The sequence below is a fragment of the Nelumbo nucifera genome, chromosome 4 (genome assembly GCF_055504915.1).
Source record: "Nelumbo nucifera cultivar China Antique chromosome 4, China Antique-T2T, whole genome shotgun sequence".
In the NCBI taxonomy this organism is placed as follows: Eukaryota; Viridiplantae; Streptophyta; class Magnoliopsida; order Proteales; family Nelumbonaceae; genus Nelumbo; species Nelumbo nucifera.
Window position 1 is genome coordinate 37,854,931 of NC_142652.1, and position 18,569 is coordinate 37,873,499.

Consider the following 18,569-nt stretch of genomic DNA (forward strand, 5'->3'; position numbering starts at 1 on the left):
TAATGCTGTTAAGAAGATGATTGGAGGTGTAATGATGTGCTATGAAATATTGCAGGTACAACTGAGGAACTAAAGGAGTGTTTGGGAAAACATGGCCAAGCATCATCCAGATCTGATTATGTGCAGGAAGCAACCAGGGATTGCCATTGGACGGCTTTGTGAGAAGTGTGATGGGAAGTGTGTAATATGTGACTCTTATGTTCGACCTTGTACCCTTGTGCGGGTCTGTGATGAATGCAATTATGGTTCATTCCAGGGACGATGTGTGATCTGTGGAGGCGTGGGGATATCTGACGCCTACTACTGCAAGGAGTGTACTCAGCAGGAGAAGGATAGGGATGGATGTCCAAAGATCGTAAATTTGGGGAGTGCTAAAACAGATCTCTTCTATGAACGTAAAAAATATGGCTTTAAGAAAAGATGATGAGATATGTGAACTAATTCCTTTTACTTAAAGGCAACTCCCTCCTTTTGTCTTTTTTTTGCTGCCTACTCTATGGCGTCCTTACCAACTGATACAGTTCATGATTCATGTTTGATGAAAGGAGTACTGTGGGTCAAGTCTGTAAAGGTGAGTTTTTGATATAGGTGGAATTGTTGATCATGTAATCCTGTTTAGTATACTTACTATTAGGCTATTAGCTAAAGCAATATTTAGTAGATTTATTGATGCATATAGACAGGATAGCTGCTTTTCTGAGGCTCCATGGTGCCTCATGCGCTAATGCTTTTTCTATAATTGATCTACATGTTCTAGACTTCTAGTCAAAATTTTGATTTATTATTTATGGTTTCCGCTATGTTAAGCTATTTTCTAGTGAACCAGTATTTGGGTGAGTTTTGATGTAAATTTGGTTGACTTTTTAGTTGTTCTCTTGGTGGCTTCCGGAGCTGATTGATGGTTGCCGGACTACTCACTAGTCTGACTGTTGGTAGCTAGGTCGGTGTGCTCCGATCAAATTCAATGTCTGGACCATTCAATATGTTGTCTTAATTTAGATTAATTCTAACCCAAACCTGGTCCGTTGACACCTATATTTTTATCTTCTATCAATGGACCAGATATTGGTTCAATCCAACCCAATCCATGGATGGACTAGGTTCAAACCAATATGTCTTGTTGGTACATTCCAATAAATACTTTGGACCATGAAGTCTGGACTGGTCCAATTCAATATGTCTTGTTGGTACATCCAATCTGTCCAAATTGATTTTGGTTTGGATGGGGTCCAATCCAAAACAGGTGCATTGACAGAGTCCAGATCTCCTGCCCACATAAACTCTGCCCACGTTTATTACAGCCACACATGGAGAACATTTCAACATCTGCATAGTATTATGCAGGGGGAGATATTTCCAATTCACGGGAGTAGTGTGTTATGGGTAGACGTGGGTAGGAGATTCGGAGTCCCATTGACACCCCTGCTCAAAATGTATACTTGGATTTTCTGCTTGATGGGTGCTCTTTAATGAAATCTACAGTTACTTAGCAAAAAAAAAATAAAAAAATAATAAAAAGATATGCTTTCTTCTCTTACCAATTCTTTGTTATATGAACCAAGAACTTTTATATGGATAGGCAGATAGCCACTTAAAAACAGAGGAAGCTGATATCCAAGAAAATAGCAAAGCAATCAAGAAAAATGTTATTATGATGTAATTTTTTGATAGTGGCTTACTAGGTTACCTAATGAGAAGACAAATAGACAACAGAGAGTTGGAAGTTAAAGCTATTGTAGAAGTTAGAGGTGGAAGGAGACTCTTGGATAATGTTTAGTGCATAATAAACAAGGACCATGGTCCATGTCGACAAAGAAACATATTGTAGGGACAAAATCAGTTAACACAAGAACTGAGAGATCAATTTCAATGGACCCAAAGGGCAACAAACAACATGATAGAGTCTCTAGAAAATTGTGGTTGGGTCTTAGTTAGGATGAATGTATGCTGCTATTTTCAAGGTTCAAAATATTGATATGGGCGTATCGGGTGAATCGATACCCTTTTTTTTACTTTTTTTTTTTCGAACCGGTTCAGGTCTCCACCCCTTGAACTGATCAGACCCCCGATACACCCACTATAGGGGCGTATCAGAGGGGTCCCAGAATGATATGTATCGACCGATACGTGTTGATACTTTGAACCTTGGTTATTTTTAGAAAATTTGCGAAGGCAAATTTGATGATCAGTTGTGTTTTGGGTAAGAGCTATAGGCTTCTATTAGTACTTTTAAGTTGTTTCTTAGGTAAGAGCTGTGAGTGACCATGAGCACCATATAATCAATTGAGGACTTGCCATGGACATGAACCAATTAAAGGTTCCATACTTCCATATGACAAACACTAGAGATTTCACAGGGAATAACAAGTCACAGTAATAATGCAAAGAACAATTACTTCTCTTTAATCTGGACGAGACGATGATACATCCCTTTGCCATATTTAAAGAGAACAACGCAAAGTTTAGACCAAATGATACTGTTTTATGTTTTTTTATAGGTCAATGAAAACATATTTGAATTAATGCAAAAAGAGGGATAGATTTCCTCATGAAATACTTACAAAAAGAAGTATCTGTAACTGTGACCTGTATATATGATATCCACAAAAAGCTAGCAACCTCCATATATAACGATATCCCAATGAATTATATCATGCATTGGCTATTTGGATGATTCTTCGTAATGGTGTCAATGGGTTAAAATGGATTAAATCTAGATCGTATAATGCTTTTTAGATGAAGGGGATTTATGTTTTATGTCATGCATCGACTGTTTTCCAGTTCAACAATTGCTTTTAATAATTACCTGGGGATATCCAGTTCAACAAATTCAGATCCATCAATGATTTTATCAAAGATGGATCTGATCTAAGAAAGAACACTATTTTTTTTGATAAATAACAAAGATTTTTGTTAAGAGATATTAATATAGAAAAATACAAAGGAAGGGATAAAAACATTTAACCCTCGCAAGAGATCATTTCAGATTACAATGTTGCCCAGAACAGAAACAAGGTATATACAAATACTCACAGGATAATCTTTCATTTGGCAACGATAGTGCATACAGATCTACAATTTTCTAAACAAAATAAAATAGCATTGGAAACAATTGGAAATTCACATTGCAAAGATCCGAAGGATATATGAATAAATAGCTTCAAGATCAAAGACGTAGAGGTTCTCCCAAATCCTCCATTGTGAGATGCTTATTAGAATGGGAATGAAGAAACAAAAAAATAAAAATGTGAAACCGTCCCAAATTCTAGCCTCCAAGAATCTAAAGTTCACTGGAAGAAGCTGGAATCCACGTCGTCCGTTGGAGATTAGATCAGAGAGAGAGAGAAGAGAAAAGGAGGAAGAAAATTTTATTTTTTCGCGGGCTTTAGTATAGCGGTAGGCAATTTAGTTTTTAGCTGCAGTTTTAAATGATTGCCGCTGAAGACTAACTATTTACCTGCCAGCTAAAAAAATGCTGCTAACGGTTTTCATTCTCCATGCCACTTCATACTTCCTCTTGAGGCATGAAATGACAAGAAATGAATCACCTTCGATTGAAAAAGGATGATTTTTGAAATTAAATGCAACATTATGCGCCTCCCATGCCGCACAGGCTTCAATTAATTATTAATTGAAGTAATACCAATGTAATAAGCTTTGTCTTTTAAGACATCCCCATACTTATCTCCAGAAATACAATCAATTGTACATGAGCCATTACTCATACAAAAGGCATCAAAATTAATTTTAATCTCCTCCTCATTGGACTTTAATTTGCATCATCAACATTATTTTTAAAAGTTGAAATAGGATGTGGAATCCATCATCGAGGGGCAATTGGAGCCAGTTGTGAAATAGGGGATACTGTAGATGGATCAAGATCAGCAATTTGAGCATTAGCTTGGAAGAGAATAATTGTAGGAGGATGGAAAGGCTTTCCTTCCATCACTAGACTCTAGATGGGAAGAAAATTATTCCAACTCAAGGAGGGGACAAGGGACTGAATATTAATTATTCTCCATCCAAACCCATCTATCATGCAATTGGTTAACATCAATGACAGGGTGGTTGCAATATCAAGCCAACATCTCTAAGGTCTGGGGAATTGAATGGTAGGTACTTATCCAAGGTCTTCTTGTAAGTTGTAGCTAAGCAAAGGGGCTTTCATGAACAGCTATGTTTGGTTTGAAGGAAAGAAGTAGGGAAAGGCAAGGAAATCTTTACAAACTTTGTATAGATTTTCATACCTTTTCCTTCAAGCCAAACATAGCTGAAGCATTTGCCTTTGCTGATGCTAAGTGTATAGTAAATTTTTTGGAGACCGTAGACTAGAATCCCACAATGTAATTGGAGAGACGAGCTTTCTATGGAAATAGGTTATGGCATTTTGTCATCTTTTGCCAAATATGATTTTTTCTCTTTTATATATAAACAGAAATGTTAACATAGAAGACCATATTTTAGCCACTATGGCTTGTAGAATGGTACCATTTATTAGGGACTTGATGTAAACTAGTAAACATGCACATTCATTTGCACATAGCAATGTCTTTAAAATAAAACTATTTATAATTCATTGGTAGTTTCTTGTTATAAGTGGGTAGTTTTTGGACTATTATAAGTGGGCAATTTCTAAAGTGAGAGTAAAGGACATTTATACCCATTGTATACTTAGACAAGAGGGGTAAAAAACATCCAATGAAAATTTCAGAAAAAAAGGGTCGGCATTCACTCTTTTATAGGCAGTAGTATAGATATGTTTATGCATCTTATAAATGAATGTTGGCAAAAAGACTATTTTTTGATGCTCAATTTAAGTGCTTTCTCTTCTTTAGGTAATTGGATCTAAACAACTACTAGTAGAAAGTTTTTTTTTTTTTAATGTGTGCTTCTTTTCCTTGTTTAGCAATGAGAATATTTTGTTTTTCTAAATTTTGAATGGTCCGACCCAAAGCCTGAGCACAAAATAATGCAAAACTAGAGGTGTAATGCGGGCAGTGCCTTATGCAGCACGATTATTTTTAGGCAAATTGAGAAAAAAATGAAAAAGTTAAAATAAAGTAACAAGATAGACGAGAAATTGCAAAAGAAATCTTAAAATTTTATTCTATACGAAGTTTGATATACATAATTGTTTATTTATGAAATTATAAAAATAGAATAAAATATTATAAAAAATGAAAATAAAAATTATTATTTTTTTTCACCTAAAGAAACTCGGAAAGCTAGCATTGATCAATGAACTTCATTACAAAAGAGTCTTTGTATTGGAAAGTTGTGGGTATTCAAAACGTTTTATAATTCACCAAAGAAAAACATTTTATAGTTGTTAGTAAATTGGTAAATGTACACTAATTTAACTGTCTTTTTTTTTTCTGAGTGTACCCTTAATTATTTAAAAAAAACAAAGCGATTAGTCATTTAGTTCAGCCCAAACGATTCCTAACAGACCGATCGGAGACAGGTGTATGTCTTTCTTCTTGGATGCATACGCAAAGCAAATGCCACGTGGCCATTAATCAGTTAAAATTTCCACGTGTCCAATCCAACCTTCTCTTTCTACTATTTTCCGCAAATTCCACGCGAATACGTGGACAGTTTTCTGATTTCTCAGTACTTGCTGAGCATTTCTATCTCCATTGTTGTTATCAATACGGTGGTTGTAGTTGATAACCTACCAAGTGAGAATGCTATGGACACGAGTAAGAGAAACCGTGCAGAGGTACGGCTTCCATGATGCCGTATTTATGCCTTATAGGTTATATAGCACGTTACGTATTCTTTACTGATTCGCAAATCCGTGTGGCTAGCGTTCCTTAAAAATCTCCTCGTCGACTTCAACGGGGAGCAGTCACCGAAGAAGCCTTCGCTCCGAAGCAAACCGAGGAGAAAACGAAAAATAAGCGAGAATAAAGACAGAAGCAGAGATCGTTTGCGTGTGTGAGAGGAGAAGAAGAAGAAGAAGAAGAAGAAGAAGAAATGGCGTTGCAGTGGATAATTTTGTCTTACGTGGTTGCAGTGGAAGCAGCCATAGCGCTTCTGCTGACACTTCCGGCACCGAAGTTGTTGAAATCGCGCGTCGTCTCACTAATCTCCATCCTCCTCCAACCTGCGATGGGCATTGTCCCCTTCGCTGCATTTCAGCTATTAGGTTTGTTTTTAGTTCCATGGTCTACTCTCTCGTTCCCTTTCCTGGTTGGCCTTTTTTCTTTAAGGGGATTTAGCTTCTAATTAGGGTTTGGGCGTTGTTGGTAGTTGATTTTATCGTTTTGTTTCTCTGAAAGATATCTATTGGAAGAACGAGCACCGCTTGATGTGCACATCTGAGGTCTGCACCGCCGCTGAAAGGGACCGATACGAGAAATCTGTGAGTCCTCGTTTCAGATTTCTTCTCTTGATTAATTTGTTCATATGTCTTTAAGACAATTTTGTTCGTATATTCTACATTTCTGTTATTGATGTCCGCATTATTTGTTTGGACTGGTTGCTAATTTATTACTTTTTGGGGTCATATGCATGCCATTTGGTTTGAAATGGTAAGCATATTTTAATTTTCCCTATTGGGAATTCCTTAGCTTACTCGGGAGGATGCTTGTTGTAACAGTGTTAAGATAACGGAATATCCAATCTCCAAAGGCTCACATGCTGATCGTTGATCTGTCTGGATATCAATCTTTATTGAGATTTTTTTTTTTTGCTAGATAGTAGTGATCGGATTAGAAGAACTTAGAATTCGGTCTTTATGATGTAAGTTATGGCCCTGAAGGGGGGGGGGGGCAATGAACTACAGTGCTACACCTGGTTGTATACTTATTTTATTTATTTGCCTTGGCTTCTGTGGCATTAACTTCCAGAAATTCCCTGCTATTAGTTTCATTTTATGACGAGTTGTATCCGAAAAGAAAGTAGAGAAGAGCAATGAAGGCTAAGCAACATAAAGTCGTTTCTAAAATTGAAACTTAAATATCATTTATTGAAATTTATAAATAATTCTCACAAAATGATGACTCCTATAAAATTAATTGCCCATTCCATATGCACTGATGCTTGTAAGATGATCATCACTCATAGAAGGGAAGTAACAATGGATATAGACTTAAATAGAGTGGATTGGCTGAACAAGATTCATGTAACCGACCCAATGTGGTTGGGACAAAGCTTAGTTGAGATGAATTGAGTTTACTTTAGCTATTATTAGATTGGATTGGAAGAAAACTCTAACCAATTAGCAATAAATGTTACTTGTCTGTTTTTTTTATCCAATTAATAAGTCTTGGTAGTCTTCTCTCTGTAAGAGAGCTACATCATTCATCAAGTTATGTACATGGATGAATGATCTAATTATATATGTCAAAATGAATATGAAAAGATAAAGAAAAAAAAAGATTTATTATTATTTTTTAATTCTTTGGATTCAGTGATGGACCCTTTCTCACATTTCCATTATTTAAGATAGTGCTTTTATCCATTAGCTCAGATGTACTTAACACCCATAACCCCATTTTATATTCTCTTGATTCTCCTTTGACATCAATTTGACAATTATAAATTGTCAAAATTTTATGGCAATGCCATGAAAAATTGGTTTTCATGGTAAGGCCACTATTTTTTCCCTGCTTTTAATCAGCAACAAGATAAAAGGAATTTATTACTAAATTTGGATAAAAAATACAATCCCTAATGGCAGCACCACAAGGTTTGAGGGTGATAAAACCCTTCAACTATAGAATGATAGGCTACTTCTGTGGCAATATAAAAACATCATGAGGGTGATAGAAAGGGAATAAGGGTTATGAGTTATGACACTGATCAGCCGATAGGTTGCTGATGCTATGGCAAAGCAAGTGGTCAAAAGAGGACATCCTTTTTGTGGGTTGATGAGGAATATACAATATAAAAGGAATTGTACATTAAATTGAAAAAGTAAGGGAGGAGAAACAGCCTGCCTAAACAGAGGATGCCTGACATCAATGCATAACTAATTCTTTTATTATCTATATTGAGCACTTGTTACCAATCAATTTTATGACCATACCCCATTTGAGTTGAAGCCTTGAAGGCATTTATGACCACATAAAGACCCCCCTCAATCTCCAGTCTGTGTATTCAAGGAAATCCACTCTTAATTCCTGTAGTAGAGCCTGATGGAGTCCTGCAACCACCCTTCCTTCTTTAGTCTCTATAGAGTGCACTAATTCCACATTATTGCCCTAATAATGCCGTTATGTAGTTCTTTGAATGTATCTGCTACTTATATTTAAGGGAAAAAAGTGAAAACTTCTAGGAAGGGGGACGTTGGTTAAAAGCATGTGAGCATATACAATGTTTTTGAAATCACCATTAATTCAGTCCACTTTTTCAATCTACATTTAATTCAGACCTAATGGAGTATGGTGCTTGTTTGAGCCTACCACTGGGCATTAAAAAAGGAGAGTGGAATGCTTGCTTGAGCTCTCTTACTAAGCATATAAATATTTTATAGATGAAGAAGAATGGCTAAGCTTATTGAAATTCATGATTAGGCCTTGAATGACAGTGAACACCTCTGCTTTCAAAAAATTGCCATGCCTCACTGGCCCAAAGTAGCTGAGCAATATCCTACCTCCTTTGCCTCTTACCACCCCTCCCATGCCTGAATCACCAAGGTTTCCAAGACTGCAACCATCAAATTTAAGTTTAAGCCTGCCAGCTTCCAGAGGTAGCCAAACAAAAACTCTTGGTGGTGTTCTATTTGATGTACCTGGCACAATGTGCCACTCTCTTAGGAGGTCATATATCTTTACTCCTTTAAATTCCTCACACATCAGCACCTAATGAGCTATTCTCACTTTGATAAGATCAGCTCATTTAGTAATTCCACATCTAGTTTTTTGTTTTAAAATATCCATGCATATCTCTCCCAGTCCATTCATTTGCTCTAAAATATTGCAGGCATTGTACTATGCCATAACAGTTTCACTCTTTTAGTGTGACAGTCAAAATGTCTTGTTGAAAAGATCTATAGTGTTTGGCAGGGCATGCCAAGGCTTGCCAAAAAGAATAAGAAAGTGAGTTCACATGTAAGTTACATAATGACAAGCAAGAAAGAGGTGATTTGAGCTTTCTTGGTTTCTCCACTCTTGAGACAATGTACATGTGGGGATAAGCACCAAGTTTTCTGTTTCCCTTGGAGTCTCTTACAAGTGTCTATGATTTGAAGAGAAGCCTCCCAACAAAAAACTCTAACTTTTAGGGTAGATATACCACTAGAACTAGGATTAGGTTCCCACACCTTTCATCTTTCCCAGGGAAAGGAAGAAACATGTAGTTTAAAATATTCGTTTAAGTTTTAATAAGGAAAAAAGAAAAAAGTCACATAGAAGTGTCCTAGAATCCATGGAGTACCAGAGTTTGACATGTGTTCAACACATACACTTCATCCATTTAGGAGACTCCAGGAAAAACTGCTCAAGACTATTGGGAGATCATGAAAGATGGCCTAATTCTATCCTTTGAGGAATTTCCTGATAGAGGGATAATCAACCTTTGGGCTAGTGCCACTTTTATTGGATGGATGAGGGGGCTGAGGGTGAGGTAGGTAATATTATGAAGTTTTAGGTGGATAAAGTGCATTGGGTGAACAAACACTTACCATTGAATCAGGTGGTGTCTGGGAAGGTCCAATTGGAAAAGTCTTTTAGGTCTTCTCTTCCTAGGTGGTAATGAATAATGAGTTTGCAGAGACCGCGTTTAATTGTTTGGAAGAAAAGGAAGCAAGATTTAAAAAAAAAGTAGAGATTCTTCAAAGTTGAGGAATCTTGACAATAGCAGCTATAATAGTGTGGTGGTGAAGGTGAGGCTTTTGGAGGCTAGTGAGTTAAGAGGATAAAAAAGAATGCTTTATTTAAGGCAGTGGTTGCTCCAAAGAATACTGTGTGGTGATTCTCCAGAAGTACCAGAGGAAGAGGTAGAAGTGGGAGAGGGAAGAAACAAAGGAATACAATTATTAAAGGGTTCTTTTGCTGTGAGGTGGTCAGGCTTCTTTTGAGGACATGGCGCAGGATCTGAGGTCTTTTACTAGTTTCCTTTTGTTGGTTGATTGATTCTTTCATCCTGTTATTTGTTATTTTGTGTTTCTTCCAGGATTGTCGTCATAAACAGGGTGCTAGTGTCATGAAGGCATTCTGGGGTGCAACTTCGTTTGCATCTAACTTGGAAGCTTTCTTATGGAGTTGGCACCTGAGAGGTTTGAGTAAAAGAGGAAAGCTTATTTGGGGGGTGACACCTTTGGCTGTGATTTGGACCATCTGATCTGAAAGGAATTCAAGACTTTTTGAAAACGAATGCAACTCAGAGGATTCAGTTATGTAATTTGTTTGAGGGAAAATTCACTGTTGGGCAGCAAGCCATAGCTCATAATAGCTTCACAAGCTCATTGTGCTGGACTTTGTAAATGTTTTTGATTATACTTAATACAATACCTTACTTTTTCTAAAAAAGTGTCATGGAGTCCTTTTGTGTATTTTACATCTCATGTGGGCCTATATTTTTTTATTGGGTCACGACTTGCATTTTACTTTGAATCTTCTTTTTCTTTCAATAAACTTTTATCTTATTATTAAGAAAAGTTATTAAAAAATGGCCATAATTTTCCTAACATACATTAAATTCATAAAATTTTTGGTCTCATTGGATAGGTAATTGGAAAATCAAATTCAAGTTGAAAAGACAAAGTTTGTCCATGTGGACTAGGTGGTCTATCAAAGGGTTGGCTGAAACACTAGTAAAATAATGAGTTACTAGAAAATAAAAAAAAGTAAAAATTCCTCTATTTTGGGGAATCATCTCCACTTTTCTTTTGATCAACAAAGGTAAGTTTTGTTAAGCATAATGTGTAAATTGAGCTTACAATTTACAAATTTGTGGGTAGTTTATCCACACCTAGGGGTGGATTCAACGAGTTGAGCCGAGTTGGATAGCTAGCTATTCGAGCTTGGATCGCCAAGAAAGGATGAGGTTTGAGCTTGTGTTCAAGCTTAAGACTTGAGTTTGAGTTCGGCTCAAGTCAAAAGCTCGTAAGCTTGAGTTTGGCTCGACTCGAGCTCGATTGTGAGATAAATGTTTTATAAAAATAAAAAATATATTTAAAAAGTATTTTTTATTTGATATTTAAAGAATTAAGAATTATAATAATTTTTTATTATTATTACATATAAAAATAAAATTATTTTATATATATAACAATTTTATTATGTGTATAATTTTCTCTGTGTAATATTTTTATATGTATCATTTTTTATATATGTATATATATGTAGGGGTGTCAATCGACTGGTTTTGGGTTGGATTCAATTCGATCCAAACCTTGTCAAATCAGATTTGGACGGTCTGTATAATTATTGGATTGGGCCAATCCAAAATAAATTGGTCCATATTCTTATTGGTCTGAATTGGACCTAAACCAAATTTCCAATAATCCAATCATGAGGCCAAATCCTTGTTCAATTTGAAACCGATCAAAACTGAAGCCGGCATAAAATCACTCTTATAAAATTACTTTTACGAAAGCACTTTTATAAAAGTAATTTTATGAAAAGTACTTTTACAAAAGCACTTTTGCGAAAATACTTTTACAAAAGCACTTTCACAAAAGTGCTTTTATGAAGGCACTTTTACAGCAGTTTTATAAAAGCACTTTTACGAAAGCACTTTAATAAAAGCACTTTTACACGGAAGCACTTTTACGAAAGTACTTTTATGGAAATGCTTTTACGAAAGCACTTTTTTAAAAGTACTTTTACAAAAACACTTGTGGAAGTACTTTAAAAAGCATTTTTACGAAGGCACTTTTATGAAAGTACTTGTATGAAAGTACTTTTATAAAAGCACTTCTGTGAAAGAACTTTTATGAAAGTACTTTTATAAAAGCACTTGTACAAAAGTACTTTTATAAAAGTACTTTTACAAAAGCATTTTTACAAAAGCACTTCTATGAAAGTGCTTTTACAAAAGCACTTGTACGAAAGTACTTTCATTAAAGTACTTTTACAAAAGCATTTTTATGGCTACTTTTATGAAAGCACTTTTACAAAAGCACTTTTTCAATGCCAAAAGGGTATATTTTTGTAATTTTCAGATTTCTTCATTTTAATTATATTTTTGTAATTTTTATATGTTCTGTTTTTTTATATATAATTTTTGGTATTTCATTTGGTTTGGATTGGATCCAATCCAGTCCATTTACATTTTAATGGATTGGATTGGATTTGGTTGTATTGGATTTGGACTGGATTGAGTCCAGTCCATTTGTAAGTGGACTCACATTGGACTGGATCGGGTTGGACCAAATCCAGTCCAATTGACACCTCTATATATATGTATATATGTATATATGTGTATGTATGTACATACATATATGTAGAAGCTCAATTAGGCTCGTGAGCTTCACGTGCCGAGCTTTATTAGTTTCGAGCTTGACTCAATTAACAAATGAGCCTGTAAATTGGGCTTGAGCTCGGTTTGAGCCAATCTCGAATAGCTTGTGAAAGGCTTGGCTCATGGCCACCCCTACCCACACCCATAGGAGTAAACAAATACAATTAGTGTTGCAATCCCCAAAATTCAGCCTTATCCAAAATAAGTGCTGCCTGTTTGCCCCCTGTTTAGCGAAAGTATATGCCATGTCATTTGCAGTTCTTCTCACCCATTTAAACGTAACACTCAGTTCCCTTGTTATCATGTCAATTTCCGTTCCCTAATCCTTTGCCTGTAAACCCAAGGGGTTTGGCTATAAAATTTTGTCTAGGAAATCACTATCTGAGAGTTCCCTTCCACTTCTAACCTTTGAAAACCAAACCGTTTTGTAAGTTCCAGCCCTTGAAGCAAAGCTATTAATTCTGTTGTCAGTGGATCCCCTTGCAGCACAGGACCCGAATGAAGTGCTAGTACCTCACCTTCTGTACCTCGAAATACACCCCCTAAACTGGCCCTTCCTTCATTTCCCAAAAAACTTCTGTCAAAATTTAGTTTCACAGAATTAGTTATTGACGGTGTCCATTCCATAATGATCCTTTCTTTCTCTTGGGCCGAGTTTGCCACTTCCTTTCATGATCTCAAAATATCATTGAAGGAGAAAACATGGAAGATTTCCAAGGTTTTTACCCAATGTACAACTTTTATCTTTATGGCTTCTATGATTGCTGACTCAGATCTACACCTTTCATTGAGAATCCTCCCGTTCCTTTCTCCCCAAATAGTCCAAATCAGTGCTACTCTCATTTCTTTCCACATAATCCTTCCTCTCTTCTTTGCCTGCCTTGGGGAACTTTTACCTTTACATGCTTGAAAATGCTTTATCTGTTTGATTTTATTTTTAAATTTTCATTTGAATATGCTTTACATGTTATGTTTATATATTTTAATTTTATAATAGGTTTTTTATTACATTTATTTTAAAATTGAAGTTTATATTTTTTATTAATGTGGAGAGCAACGAGGGCAGCAGTTGTTTGGGCAGTGTGGGAAGAGAGAAATAACAGAATCTTTCAAGGGAAAGAAAAATCAGCACATGAAGTCATAGAAGGGACCACCATCAAGATCATACATTGGCTGAAATTGCTGGTTCTGTTCAAGGACTTCTCTGTAGATGACTTAATTAGAGGGTGGAGTGCGGTAGCAGCTTCTTCCTGCCCCTCTTTAGCTATTCAAGAGGACTGGTCGCCCCCATTATCTTTGGATGTTAAGTTAAACTTTGATGGCAGTTCTATAGGTAATCCAGGCCCCTCTGGAATTGGGGTGTCTTTAGAGATGGGGGAGGAAATGTCCTGGCCCTTTATTCTGGCCTGATAGGACTGGGGGACTCTCTTAGGGCAGAAGTTTTGGCACTCCTACAAGGGCTTAAGCTGGTTAAACAGCTGGGTTTTCAGCAGTTGGAAGTGGAGGGAGACTCGAAACTGGTAATAGGTTGGATGCAAACAAACAGCTTAGGCGCCTGGTCCCTTAGACAACCTGTGAGGGAGATTATGCAACTAACAAGGGAGCTTGAAGTCAGGTTTAAATGGAGTAGGAGATCAGCCAATGCAATGGCTGATACTTTAGCAAAGCAAGGAGTTTGTAGGCAGAACCTTTTTTGGACCTGTTTGTAATCTGTGGAGGGGTCACCTTGTTTTTTGAAGGTGACAGTTGTACTAAGTTTCTTAAAGAATTAATGAAAGTTACTGTTTCCAATAAAAAAAATATTATGTTTAATATTTTTTTTTGAATTTTTTGACATTTTTTTAAATTTTTGTAGCATTTTTTTTTTGTATTTTTGCGCCTTGCTTCAAAAAGGCATGCACCTCAGGTGCAAATTGCCCATTGCGCTTTTAAAACACTGGGGAGGAGTCCACCTGCAACCAAAAAGAGAACAAAAATGCTCCCAAACGCAAAGTGCAAATGTACAGTGAATAAACAAATGGGAGATACTTTCTCCACTAGTTTGCAGGCAGAACCTTTTTTGGACCTGTTTGTAATCTGTGGAGGGGTCACCTTGTTTTTTGCATTTTTTTTTGAATTTTTTGACATTTTTTTAAATTTTTGTAGCATTTTTTTTTTTGTATTTTTGCGCCTTGCTTCAAAAAGGCATGCACCTCGGGTGCAAATTGCCCGTTGCGCTTTTAAAACACTGGGGAGGAGTCCACCTGCAACCAAAAAGAGAACAAAAATGCTCCCAAACGCAAAGTGCAAATGTACAGTGAATAAACAAATGGGAGATACTTTCTCCACTAGTTTGCAAAGGCAACAAACATGAGGAGAAAGGCATTTATTTGGCCATCTTTTTTGCAGCAAGTCACAGGTATTTGTCTTGCTCCACTATTTGTCTTCCCACGAAAGATCTCCTAGCAAAGGGCCTGAATTTTTGGTGGAATTGGCTTGCTCCAAATCTCTTTTACCGGGAGGTTCAAACCCAAGGTGGTAGGCTGAATTAGGTTATTGAGAAAAGAAGCACAAGTGAAGATGCCATCAGTAGAAATTGCTTACACCCATGTATCCTCCGTACTTTGGTTTAGGAAAACAAAGTCTAGCTTGGCCAAAAGGGTTATCAGAGACTCACATTCCAAGTCCCTAAGACCCCTTCTAAACCCAAAATCCTAGTTCAGCCTTGGGGTATTAAAAGTCACAAATTTTGAAATGGGTTCAAATTTATAGTTTGACAAAGTAAAAAAGTAAGGGGAATTGGATCTTTAGAGGTTGTTATCCCAACCAGAGGTCTTCCCAAAATAAGACCTTGTTCCCATTTCCCACATCAAAACGTATATGGTTGAGGAAGGAAGGAATCACTTCTTGAATTGCTTTCCAGGGAGATGATGATGAAGCATTAGGGGATACTTTTGAATCCCAGCCATTGTCTGAACACCCATGTATATTTACAATCACTTTGTGCCAGAGCCTTTCACATTCTAGGGGGAACCTCTAAAGTCTCTTTCTTAGGAGGGATGAATTTTTCTGGACTAAGTTTCCTATCCAGAGCCCCCCTTTGTCCTTTGGTCTACAAACCAGCTCCCATCATCTCCACTTATTATCATGTCACTAGAGAATGACCTCCTGTACTAAGCAAGGTTCAAAATTTTGTGTATCATATCATATCGAGGGCTTAACAATACGCCCCTACAGGGGTCGTATTGGGGTGTGACCTGGTTCAGGGGGTAGACCAGCCTTAGACCAACCTTTCTGAATCAGTTTCAAAGAAAAAAAGGATGGGCAAGCTTTGATACAGGTCGATATGCCCCTACTGGCGTATTGGCCTGTATCGATATTTTGAACCTTGGTACTAAGTATGTGGCAACTACACCTTTATATCATTTTGTTTTTGTAATAATGTCACTTTATTTGGGATTCACTATTTATCCAATAATTATATGTAATTTGATTTTTTTATTTAATTTAATTAATTAAATCAGATTTAGTTCGTAATTTAAAAGTCTCTACAGCATAGCGATTCTTTTATTTGAATCAAGAAATTGAATTACAAAGATTAATTTGGGCCCCACATCCTTTGGAGTGGATGCTTTTTTTATAGGTAGCCATGCTTTAAAGTTAGCTTGGAGTTGGACACTTTTTTCTGTAGGCAACTGTGTCTAAAGTCAACACCTTTTCCTGAGAGTGGAGTTAACTACTATGACTTTTTTTAAGAGTGGGTAGACACATGTTTGAAGAAGAATGCTTCTATTTGAGAGTGGAAAGTACCCACTTCTTGGATACTGTTACTTGAAAAAATAGAATGCCATGTTTGAAGGAGAAACTCTTTAGGATTTAGGGTCAACAATATGATGAGGGAACTTAGATGTGCTCTCTTGAACTGCTTATGCTGATTGATACAATCTCAAAGCATAGTGTTACATGAAAACTTAGGTGCTAGGTGTTGCTAGAGTCCCGGTTGCTGTGAATAGTGCTCCTCACATACATTTTGCTTTAGTTTGGGCAGATAGAAGTTTTTTGGTCAATGTTCAAGCTAGCTAGTATTTTGGATCAGATTTTGATGGCTCTTTCTTGGTGGCTCAGTCAGTTTCTGATAGTTCGAGATTGACAACTTTATCGGAGGCTATGTCGTTTTGTAGGTCTTTGCCTAGCCAAAAGGCTTCTTTGGATAATGAACAAATAAAGCTTCTCTGCAGAATTTGTTGTGATTACCAAGTTTAGGATATGAATGCCCTCATCATTAGGTCTGATTGCCTAGGGTTATTGTCTTACATCCATCCACCTCTTCTCTTGTTTCTTCTTTGCTATTTGTTTCTGATCTACATATCTGCAACCTGAGTTTCATTGCAAGAGAAGTTGCTGAATCGCAAAGATCCTGCAGCAGATTCAAAGAAGAGGATCCTTTTGAAACCACTACGAAATCTCTACAGGCAGGAAAACTTGGATTTGTGCTACTTTCCTAATCTTCCACCTACCTTTCATCTCCACCCTTCCAGGATGGAGTGGCTGCCACTTAAGTCAGATGGGGTTTTGTTTGTAGAAGGAGCTAGATGATTCTCCTATGGCACTTGTTACAAAATGATGAACAATGCTAGCATCAAAAGCCTTGTCCATCACTAATACCTCAAGTCACAAAGTGGACAAACATAAAGAGGGTCTGCTGCAAATACAGGGGTTGTGAAGTGTCATGCCTTGTCCTTCTGTAAGTTAAGGATGTGTTTGGTTTGAAAGAAAGGTAGGGATAGTGGGACACCTGTACAAATCTTGGCTAAGTTTCCCTACCTTTTCTTTCAAACCAAACACAGCCTAACAGGCATGTGAGTGTGGAACCTTCCAAAAAACAATTCCTGTAAGGTAAATCTAAGAGCTTTGGAGTCTGTTGAAAAAAGAGGTGGGATTCCTGGATGCTACGTATGAGTCGGGATCTCCCAACAAAAAAAAACTGTTTCAGAAATTTGTTTATTGGGAGGAGATCCCAATTCGCTACTTGTGGGATGGGGCTAGTCTGGAGATTAACATTTCTTGCATGACAGTGTAGTTTATTATATTATTTTCTTTATTTTGTAATTACGATAAAAATTCAGAAATTTGTTTATTGGGAAGTAGGTCACCTTTTGCATGTTTTGTCTTTTAGCAGGGTTTGAATTTGAAAGGTTCTGCTGCATCTTTGCTGCCTTGCTTCGCATGTTAGCAATTACCATCCTTTATCTTATTATGTTGTTGGTACCTTTCATGCTGCAGTTATAGTACATGATAAAGTTCAATTTCATTTACTTTTTCTGCTGCAGGGATCTTACTGTAAAACAACTACTGTAATAGTTGCTTAAACGATCAACCAATTAATTATAGTTTCTGGTTTTGCTTTGATATAAATTCTGAGTTGCAATGATCTGACTGTTGACGTGCTGTGCAGATATATAAAGCTCAAAGAAATGTTGTTCTGTGTGCTGCTGCATGCCTTCTTTATTGGTACACAATGAACAATCTTACTTCTAAGTTATTAGGAATTTGCACTCATCTGATACTGAAGTTTTTAAGAATCTCTTTGGTTGTGGTTTAGGTTTGTCTTCCGCTTATGTAAATATTACAAGGAGATTCAGAAATTGGAAGAAGCCGAGAAGAAGCTTAAGGATCAGTAGCTTTTTTCTCGGAGGTTACTTTCTTATGAGAGATGTGAAGAGAAGATAAACGAGCCCAGTTACTATTGTGTATGGAATTGAAACTCAACAGTCAAGTTAGCGAGTGTAACACTGTTTATTATTATTTTTTTTGTTTCTGTTTTTGCTGTTACTTTCGTATATTGCTGGTACTATATGTTGGAACTAACCGTGGGATGTAGCTCGTTCTCTTCGAAGTTTTGAGTTGCTATGCATATTTTCCCGTTTTGATATACAAATGTGGTATATCTCTTAAAGCTTGTTCACAAGTCTCTTTGGAGACATCCGATAAAAGTGGAACCACACAGACAGGGACGGAGCCAAGTATATTGGTGGGGCCTTTGCCCCTCCCCCCCCCCCACCCAAACTTGAACTAAAATTGTAATTTGTAAAGGACCAAGGCTCCTCCAACTCCAATATATATATATATATATATATATAAATCTGTAATAAATCTAAACCCTTTCATGTTATTTT

The 18,569-nt window shown here is 36.7% G+C and overlaps 2 protein-coding genes across 6 annotated transcripts in view; both read left to right on the plus strand.

Annotated features, from left to right (window-relative positions):
• The window catches only part of LOC104607287 (PHD finger-like domain-containing protein 5A), a 31,231-nt gene extending 30,406 nt beyond the window's left edge, over window positions 1-825 (plus strand). For all 5 annotated transcript variants that reach the window (XM_010272905.3, XM_010272902.3, XM_010272901.3 and 2 more), the window contains one exon: window positions 56-825. In XM_010272905.3, the coding sequence (XP_010271207.1) occupies window positions 92-424 (333 nt within the window). In that variant the 5' untranslated portion in view covers window positions 56-91 and the 3' untranslated portion in view covers window positions 425-825. The remainder of the gene's footprint in view (window positions 1-55) is intronic.
• Window positions 826-5,827: 5,002 nt separating this feature from the next.
• Window positions 5,828-18,331, plus strand: LOC104607286 (uncharacterized). The gene is made up of 4 exons (XM_010272900.3): window positions 5,828-6,151; window positions 6,285-6,367; window positions 17,849-17,904; window positions 17,996-18,331. Exons 1-4 carry the CDS (start codon window positions 5,980-5,982, stop codon window positions 18,072-18,074), a joined length of 390 nt encoding a protein of 129 aa, XP_010271202.1. The 5' UTR covers window positions 5,828-5,979; the 3' UTR covers window positions 18,075-18,331.
• The last annotated feature ends 238 nt before the right edge of the window (window positions 18,332-18,569 follow it).

Excerpts from the sequence above, each read along its gene's own strand:
- LOC104607286 (XM_010272900.3), top strand. The coding sequence starts at position 5,980 with ATGGCGTTGCAGTGGATAATTTTGTCTTACGTGGTTGCAGTGGAAGCA. Across the intron at positions 6,152-6,284 it reads CGCTGCATTTCAGCTATTAG|ATATCTATTGGAAGAACGAG; the intron begins GTTTGTTTTTAG and ends TTTCTCTGAAAG. Across the intron at positions 17,905-17,995 it reads GCTGCATGCCTTCTTTATTG|GTTTGTCTTCCGCTTATGTA; the intron begins GTACACAATGAA and ends GTTGTGGTTTAG.